We start from the raw sequence: 9,786 nt of genomic DNA on the forward strand, positions 1-9,786 counted from the left end.
TAGCTGCAAAATCTCTAGCCTGACTCTAATGCAGATCTCCCCCGGTCCTTAAAACTCCTAAAGTGAGTAGTGTCAAACTTAAGGCCATGAAAAGATTTAAATATGTTAAATGGACTGCATTTATATAGCGCTTTCAACAGACCACATGGCCATCCAAAGCGCTTTACAATTTGCCTCACATTCACCCATTCACACACACACCAACGGCGGTGTCTGCCATACAAGGCGCCATCCAGCTCGTCGGGATGGGGTTAGGTGTCTTGCTCAAGGACACCTCGACACTTGGTAAGGTGGAGCCGGGGATCAAACCACCAACCTTCCGGTTTGTAGACAACTAAATGAACCACTGAGCCACTGCCGCCCCATAAATAGCATAAGAAATGTCTTAATAAGGTTTGGGCGCCGAGTTGCATTCTGGGAGGCGGCGGCCATGTTGCTGGCCTCGCGAATGTAAACATACAGCAAGTTGAATGAGAAGAGCAGAGTTGGGAGAAAGAAAAAAGATGTTAGAATTGCGAAAAGGTTGTGGGATTTATAGGTTTACGCTAAATAGAGACGCCAGGGACCGGTATGTGGACAAAATCTGCACTATTAACGGTTTGGATCCATATGAAATTCCCAACAAAGAGCACTGTTAATGCTAACAACCATTCACACATGGACTTTTAACAATGTGTTTCAAAAGTGTAGTTAGTAGCTGTTAAATCTGGTAAAGTGTCAAAATGGTCCCGTTCTATGTCTTCGCCCCCAAAAGTTTTCTCAGTCCTTCAGAAGTGTTCACGGCCGTGGGAAGAAAAGGCAAGACAGACACAACATCTGAGTATACCTTCACTTCAAATCTTTATTGTTATACACTGAGTTTATATAAGATAAAATAAAGGTGGTATGATATTTTTCGACCAATGAGATATGGATTACATGTGTTGGATATAAGCCAAAACAACAAGTTATATACAACATACATGTGATCAGGAATAACTTGACATAAGGAATAATACTGGCATTGAGCCTTTCAACTTTATGCAAAGGTTAGACTAAACTCTTCAAACTGGGCCTAAAAGGTCCTCCCACCAGTCTTCAGCGATTCACCTTTAGGTATCATCTGCGCCTGCGCGTATACATTTGGGTAAAGAGACATAAGGCTAAAGCATAGAGAGAGAGAAAACACAGATGGGAGGAGGAAGACAAGGAGAGGGATAAAAGAAGACAAAGAAAAGACGAAACGCGTCATATGTAGGAAAAACAGGAAACACCTGTGGAAGAGGACGAGTGGGAAGGGAGGAGGAGGCAAACTCTCGTTAATACCTGACAGAGATCCTGAAATAATCTAACAGTAGCTGTCAACCCTCCCGTTTTTTCCGGGGATCTCACGGCTCTTTTCCTGCTGTCTTCCCGTTTTAGTATTTTCCTTTAAAATATCCCATTAGCCCTTCAATCGGACCTGTCAAGTGTCTGTGTTGTTGTCCTGTTGCTACTCCTTGCCATTCCAGTGAACAGATGTTTTCAAAGCATCGTTTTGCTTACTTGAAAGCAACCTTATCGTGATGTTGGGCTTTTTAAGATAGCGTGGTTGTTGTGAGAGCACGATTTCACGCAAATCTGCACACCAAATTACGAATTTTTGATGTCAGCAGAGGGATAGCAACAAAAAGATGAATGTTGAAATGTCCCGTATTTTGGATGAGTAGCCCAAGAAATTTCCCTTATTTTCAATGTTGACTGAAAGCTATATAAATTAGTATTCAGATGTTATGGTCTCCGTGGTCGCCACTCCAAGCAGGAAAGCAGTGTAAAGTTAATCCATTCTCATTTTATTTTCCCCATGTCGATTATGTGTTGCGCTAATACACCCCACAATACAGCAACGGTTTACCATGGTTGAAATAGATTTTTAATTAATCAAATTAAGACACACTTATGAGAGGGAGTATGTCTAAACACTGCGCAGTAGTCCGAGTAGCAGTAAAGGTATGGCGTGCCGTCCGGTCCAAAAATAAGGCTACTGATTTGTCGCGGGAATTCACCGTACAGTTGCCAGTAGCCACTGAGTTTACCACTGACAGGCCGGCGGTGCATCAGTATACACACCCACCTCACGCAGCGAACCGACTCACTTTCCTCAGCGAACGACTCACTTTCCACACGCAGCGAACGACTCATTTTCCTCATCGAACGACTCACTTTCCACACGCAGCGAACGACTCATTTTCCTCAGCGAACGGATCACTTTCCTCACGCAGCGAACGACTCACGCAGCTAACCGACTCACTTTCCTCAACTAATGACTCGCGCAGCGAACGACTCACTTTCCTCACGCAGCCGGCGACTCACTTTCCGCAGCCGGAGACCCAAAGAATATTTATATATAATATTTAAATATTCAAAAATGTGTACATTTCAATAAAATGAAATAATTGCCTATTGCAAATTTGTGAATGCATGGTTAACTTTTTTAAAAAAAGTTACATTTGAATGATTCAATAAATACTTAAACCATGGATTTGCTGTCACCTACTGGCGGTTTTATTGTCATCATCATTTATTAAGGTGCCAGCACTAGCCTACTACCAGCACAAAATCACATTTAGCAAAATATTTACCAAAATTAATCAGTTTCATTTAATAAGGCAACAATTTCAATAAAACGTTTTTAAAAATTATGATTTTATAATTTGTAATCATTATGTAAAATTAATTACAGGACGAAGAAAAAGACTATCCCCCCTAAAACAATTTTAAAATTCGACCACTGTATAAATAAATTTGAATATATAATATTAATATACATATAAATATAACTTAAATTACAGTAAAGATTAAAAGCTTAATAATTTATTTTTTAAGTAACGTTTCCTGGGGTCCATAGTTTATAAAAACGTAGTACTGGGGTTTTAGCTGTTTGCTTTACACCTCGATCTAACCTGTGCCTTATTTATTTATTTTTTTATTGCTTAGCTTTCACTATATATTATAATAGTTTATATCATATATTTTTTAAACATTATATATTTATTAGCCTACTTATTTATGAAATTGTATGAAAATACAGATGTTTAGATTATAGTTCAGGTTTATTTTTAATTATTTTTTACAAAATATAGATTTTAAAAAAAATATCAGTATAGCCTAGTGACTGCAGAAAAAAAAAGTTAACCATGCATTCACAAATTTGCAATAGGCAATTATTTCATTTTATTGAAATGTACACATTTTTGAATATTTAAATATTATATCTAAATATTCTTTGGGATGTAATATAGAAGTCACTTTAATTATAATATTCGGTCCCTACATGAAGAGAGAGTCATTTGTCTGCTGCGTGAGGAAAGTGAGTCTCCGGCTGCGCAAAGTGAGTCTTCGGCTGCGGAAAGTGAGTTGCTGGCTGCGTGAGGAAAGTGAGTCGTTCGCTGGGTGAGTCATTCGCTGAGGAAAGTGAGTCGGTTAGCTGCGCGAGTCATTAGCTGAGGAAAGTGAGTCGGTTAGCTGCGTGAGGAAAGTGAGTCGTTCGCTGCGTGAGGAAAGTGATCCGTTCGCCGAGGAAAGTGAGTCGGTTAGCTGCGCGAGTCATTAGCTGAGGAAAGTGAGTCGGTTAGCTGCGTGAGGAAAGTGAGTCGTTCGCTGCGTGAGGAAAGTGATCCGTTCGCCGAGGAAAGTGAGTCGGTTAGCTGCGCGAGTCATTAGTTGAGGAAAGTGAGTCGGTTATCTGCGTGAGTCATTAGTTGAGGAAAGTGAGTCGGTTAGCTGCGTGAGGAAAGTGAGTCGTTCGCTGCGTCAGTCGTTCACTGAGGAAAGTGAGTTCGCTGAGGAAAGTGAGTCGGTTAGCTGCGTGAGTCGTTCGCTGCGTGAGGAAAGTGATCCGTTCGCTGAGGAAAATGGGTCGTTCGCTGCGTGTGGAAAGTGAGTTGTTCCCTGAGGAAAGTGAGTCATTCGCTGAGGAAAGTGAGTCGGTTCGCTGCGTGAGGTGGGTGTGTATACTGATGCACCGCCGGCCTGTCAGTGGTAAACTCAGTGGCTACTGGCAACTGTACGGTGAATTCCGGCATCAAATCAGTAGCCTTATTTTTGGACCGGACGGCACTCCATATAAAGGAGGCCATCAACAGGGCGACCACGCCAAGTAATGACGTAACGATGCCCAAGCCCTATTATAATTTCAAGAGGTTTTACAGTTGGGACAAGAGTGGCAATATGACTTGATTAAACTTCATAGGGCAATGATGTCATCGAATAACTATGAGTGCAGCACCTTTCAGTTCAAAACGCAGCTATCTGATTCTGAAGGGAACAGACTCTCATCAGAAACATGTCATTGGCATTTTTATTTGATTTCAATATATATATATATATATATATATATATATATATATATATATATATATATATATATATACAATATATTCAATATATAATATTACAATATTCCAGCCCTCTAAAGCACCACCTTGTGTCAGAGAATGAATTTGCATTTTCAACAAGCCTTTTTTGCTGTGTATGGTCAAATATCAACAACTATAAACACTGGGGGGCAGTATTGCTTCAGTAATAAACATAATAAGTGCTCGAATTGAATATATTATGGGGCTCCCCAACATAAGACATTTTTTGTTGGTGGGGGTTAGTCTAGCATAATATGCATAACTATATACTATTTATTAAAAAAGTATAACATAAAAGAACTGGCTTCTGAGTTGATAAAGAATAATCAGTTCATACTTCTTCTGATTTCTTTCAGATCTATTTCTGAACATGTCCACTCTTGACATGCAGGCTAAGCACTTCCTAAAGACCACCTCTTCCTTAAAGAAATTGGAAACCGGCCACAAGATTCATAACATCAGCAGCCTGAACCCTTGGCCTCTGGTCATCTCGACAATACCATGCCTTCATCCACAACAATATCATGTTCTCTATCAAGCCTAAGCTTACCTCAGCTCTTCCCAACTTAGATGGTCCTTATCGTCTGGCCCAAGTATACAAACGAGATCATACCCCCATCTTGAGTCTCTCGGGGTCATCAGTTCAAGACGCCCAGATCAACTTGACCCTCATCCTTTCCTATTTACCTTTTCATCCTCTTCCAACTCATCTATAACATTCTGAACAATAAACTATCAATTTATGTATTTGGTTATGTTGTGGTCTTTGCTCATGAATCATTTAAAGGGATACTGTAGTTTTCTCCAAAATGAAAATTCGATCACACTTTAACTTTATCATAACATTCAGTAATTTATAAGTGATTAGTTAATGATGAACTAATCATTAACAGAACATTCATAAGGGAATAATTAGTGATACGTTGACAATTTGTGAATGTTTTGTAATTTAATTTACAAGTCATTTACAAGTAATTAGTTAATGATGAACTAATCATTTACAAAAACGGCTGCGTTCATAAATGATTAATAAGTGATGTTAATATTTTGTTTTGTAGATTAAGTTATAAATAATTTACAAGTGATTGGATGATGATTAACTCATAATTTACAAAATTTGACTATATGATTATTAAGCAATATGCTAACGATTTTCAATCTGTTTTAAGTTAGCTTAAAAAATAGCATGATGATATAATTAAACATATTCTTATTAAATGGTTAATATGCTGGAAAAAATTAAACATTTTACAAGGTAAGTGTTTGCAAACAATTTACTTTAGCTACATTTAAAAAATAATTTTTTAAGTTAGTCAAATAAAATATATTGATTACAAGTTCTTAAAAATGTTGTGAATTCAATGAATAGCCTATATATATTTTTTTCAGTATAATTACTAGTTAAGTTACTAGTATTAATCACTTATAAATAATTGGAATGTCAACTTTCTTTCCGTCTCAAAAAACATTTGTTAATCATGAACAAATGATGATTAAACCATTAGTAAATGAAAAATTTAAATTGCATCATATGACCCCTTTAAATAATTAAGAGAATTCCCAGCATTTATGGAAACAGCATGGTTAGAACAAGATTTTTATATATTTTATGCATATGTTAGCAAAACAAAGAGTGAGATTTGGAGCATGACAACATTTGTCGATATTTAAATTATCTTTTCAAATTATGTTTAAGACATACATTCAAAAACACTCCACCCCATGTGTTAATCAGTAACTTATATGGTAAGATAAAAACTGTAAATATTTAATAGCTATCATAAACAAAATACAATGACTTGTAAAGTATCTTATATTGAACCTTTATTTAAAAATGTTTTAACTTCAACTTTTAATTTTCCAAGCTCAAACATGCAACTGACAAAATGACTGCACTTCTTGTTAATGCCAAAGTCATTTCTATGGAATCCTCTTTAGTCCATGACTCGTGTTAAAATTTCATACAGCAGTGGAATGTCTGTTATCCACAGAATTGGTGATTGAAGTTGCTCTGAAAGTACTTTAGGTCTCCTCATCAATGGCGCTCTCAATCTTGGAAAGAAAGGAATAGCATTTCTTCTTTAAGTCCTTGGCCATGAATGCATAGATGAACGGGTTTAGAAAGCTGTTTGCACAGGCGAGACTGCCGGATACTTGTTGGGCTGTGTGAAAGGCAAAGCTGCGCTCGGTTCGGTTCAACTCTAAAATGGAAACTACTTGAAATGGCAACCAACAGATGAAAAAAGCTGTGATCAGTAACGTCATGATCTTGAAGGGTTTGCTGAATTTGGACATTTGGTTTGCTCTAAGTTTACTGATCAGGATGAAGTAACAGATGAAGGTGGTCAGGAATGGAATCAAAAACCCCAAAATAAAGCGCATGAACACAACAGTTTTGTGGTGATGCTCATAGTTGCTATAGCATATGTCTTTTGATCCATGATTTGTAATATCTCTGAATTTGGCAGGTAGAATGCTAAGCAAAGAAGACACGAACCAAACTAACAAAACAACTACAGAAGCTTTCAGTACGGTGCGCTGATTCTGGGCCCAGACGGGAAACTTGACGGTGATGCAGCGATCCACACTAATGATGACCAGGATGAAAATGCTGCTGTACATATTGAGGGTCATAACAAAAGAGTTGAACTTGCACATGAAGAGCCCAAAGATCCAGCTCCCCTTCAACATGTAGTCAATGGTGAAAGGGAGAGTAGCGCAGAAAATGAAGTCAGACAGAGCCAGACTCAGGTACCAGGTGGTGTTCACTGACTTCTTCATCTTAAAACCAGTAATCCAGATCACCGCGCCATTTCCAATGATGCCAAGAAGGAATATGATCACATTAAAGATCACTGTAATTATACATGCTGCTTCCCTGCAGTATCCAAGATATACGTCCTCATCAGGGCTGGCTACAGAATCATTTTCTGTATAATAATGGTCATAATAATAATCATTATCTGAAGGTGAATTCGTTGTGTCTTCCATTAGAACTGAATTGGAAGCAGAGTTCTGTAACAAAAACAATATGAAATGTATCCAAATGCATTTAAACCGAAGCTGGGCTGTAAACTCCATAGACATAAGTGAAACTTAGAATAATTAGAAAATTCCAGTCTGCCCCAGTTGTGTTATATCTTGTATCTACCACATTTTAAATAAGGAAAGTATTATATTGCAACGTGGAATTGTTAATCTTATGCATGCTAATTATTTTGCTGCTCTGTTTTAAAATTGAACAGAAAAGAAATGTTCACTGTATGATCATATACATATATTATCTTTAATTGGTTATGATGTTATCTGAAGATAACTTACCTCACAAAGTAAGCTTCACAATGTTGTTTGCAGCGCTTCAGAACTTCTGCTGCTGGGTTGTTTGCTGTTAAGTGCAGACTGAGTGTCAGACTCTGTTCCTGTCTTGTACAATAGCGTCTGTCTCTGGACTGCAAGAGAGGGAAGTAACAGGAAGGAGGCAATGGGTGATAGCCAAATAAACAAGATCGAAAACAGATGTGAGGGGAAGAAATAGAGGGAAAAGTTGGTCTGAACATAGTGAGTCTGGTGAGGGAAACAATAGTAAGAAACTGAAAGCTAACCAGTATGAGAAACAGAAACTCATTTTGAGAAAACCTGCTCTAATTCAGTGCAAATGGGATACAAGAATTACAGCGTGAGAGAGTACATTCCCAAACCTCTCAGATTTTACAAGAGTCAAATAATGAGGCACACAGCAAAGAAGTGCAAAGGAAAGCTAAGGTGTGCTAGATGTGGAGGTCAGCATGAGTATGGTAAATGTGAAAAAGATGCAGAGGTTAAATGCTGTAACTGTGGAGGAGAGCATAGCGCAGCGTTTTGGAGGATGTGAAGTGCAGAGAGAAACCAGAGAAGTCCAGAAGTTTAGATAGTTTTTAACTAAAGTATCATATGCAGAAGCACTAAAGAAAGTAAGAGAAACAGGATCAAATGACAGAAACTCCAGTGGAAAAGGCCAAAGGAACATAACAGCCATTAATCAGACACCAATCCAGATTTCAGATCATACGCAGAATGGTTTTGAGCACAAATGTTAAGTTTATGAAGATACTTTAGTATTGTAGAAAGTAAACTTTGTTGGTTTCATTTGTCACATCATCAATGTTGCATCACAGTTAAAAAAGAAAAGGGATAGAAATGAAAGCTATTGTAGAGGCAGCAGGAACATTTCTTGACATGAGAGACGTCAAGGCAGATCAGATACATGCTGTTGAAAATGGAGAAAATACACAAACTGATGATTGGGACGCTGATCACTTCATATGCTACAATGAATCTATGCAGGAAAGAAATATGGTGTGAAGATTTCAATGCACATGATAGTCAGACAAAAATAGCAACATTGTTGAAGAAATCATGGAAGAAAGATCATTGGTCTGCATTAATAATAGACAGGGTACAAGAATAGATGTGAATGGGGTAGCATAACATGTTTAGATCTTAAGTTGGTATCAGAATCATCAAATTTGGTAAATGCATGTGATTGTACTAGTATAATTATAGTATAAACTATAGTAAATATAAAATATGTTTTCAAGAAGTTTGTACAATTAATAGATAGTGTTTTGAAAAAGTAGACTGGGAAAAATTTGCTGTGAAAAGTCACTAAACCTGGTTACATTTGAAGACATAGAGGAGTGCACAAAGCAAATTACAGAACACATTTTAAATGCAGCAATTTTGAGTATACGGTTATAAAATTATTCTGACTAAAGAATATACATAAAACCTCTATTCACATCTTTGTTTCCCACAAGCAAAGGTGATATATAAATATCGCTCTTACCTCTGTTATTTACCAGATTCAATAGAAGCTTCAGTACTTCTTCCCCAGAGTCCAGATCAGCTCAGTTGAGCCACTGTAGAACTTCGTAATGCAGGTTCAGGAATAAAATAAAATAATAACTTCACTCTTAATAAATGACTTGTTTAAAATAAGTTTTACACATCACCAAAGGAAATGGTTTCCCTTTTTTTTTTAAAACAATGACTCATAATCAAATAACAGCAAAAGTAAATGGCGTAAAGTCTTCAGCAGGGAATGTGTTCTAACTATAACATTTTATAGTCACAAAAAAGTATGACTTCCTTTCTGGATGTGAACACACTCACCACACGTTTACACATGCGCAGGTTGTTATAGATACAGGAAGCACAACCCTTCATCTTGTGGCATGCTCTTCTTCACCTAGTAGAGTGGATTAATGTACAGTAATGTGGGACACTGACTAATGTGGGACACCTACTCGTTTATCTCTTCTTTTACAACATTAAAGTGAACATGTTTGGTGTTGAATTCAAGCAGGTGTTTCAAGTTATTGAAATCACTTGAATTTCAGGAAATTATATCAGAAATGTGGCCAAGAAAATC

General features: G+C 37.3%; 1 protein-coding gene across 1 annotated transcript; it reads right to left on the reverse strand.

Moving 5' to 3' along the window:
* Nucleotides 1-5,900: 5,900 nt before the first annotated feature.
* On the reverse strand, nucleotides 5,901-9,287 carry LOC113049030 (chemokine-like receptor 1). Its single transcript, XM_026211043.1, has 3 exons — nucleotides 9,202-9,287; nucleotides 7,698-7,825; nucleotides 5,901-7,391 (listed from the first exon to the last, which is right to left on the reverse strand). Exon 3 carries the CDS (start codon nucleotides 7,365-7,367, stop codon nucleotides 6,399-6,401), a length of 969 nt encoding a protein of 322 aa, XP_026066828.1. The 5' UTR covers nucleotides 7,368-7,391; nucleotides 7,698-7,825; nucleotides 9,202-9,287; the 3' UTR covers nucleotides 5,901-6,398.
* Nucleotides 9,288-9,786: the final 499 nt, after the last annotated feature.

The sequence above is a fragment of the Carassius auratus genome, chromosome 30, assembly GCF_003368295.1.
Source record: "Carassius auratus strain Wakin chromosome 30, ASM336829v1, whole genome shotgun sequence".
In the NCBI taxonomy this organism is placed as follows: domain Eukaryota; kingdom Metazoa; phylum Chordata; class Actinopteri; order Cypriniformes; family Cyprinidae; genus Carassius; species Carassius auratus.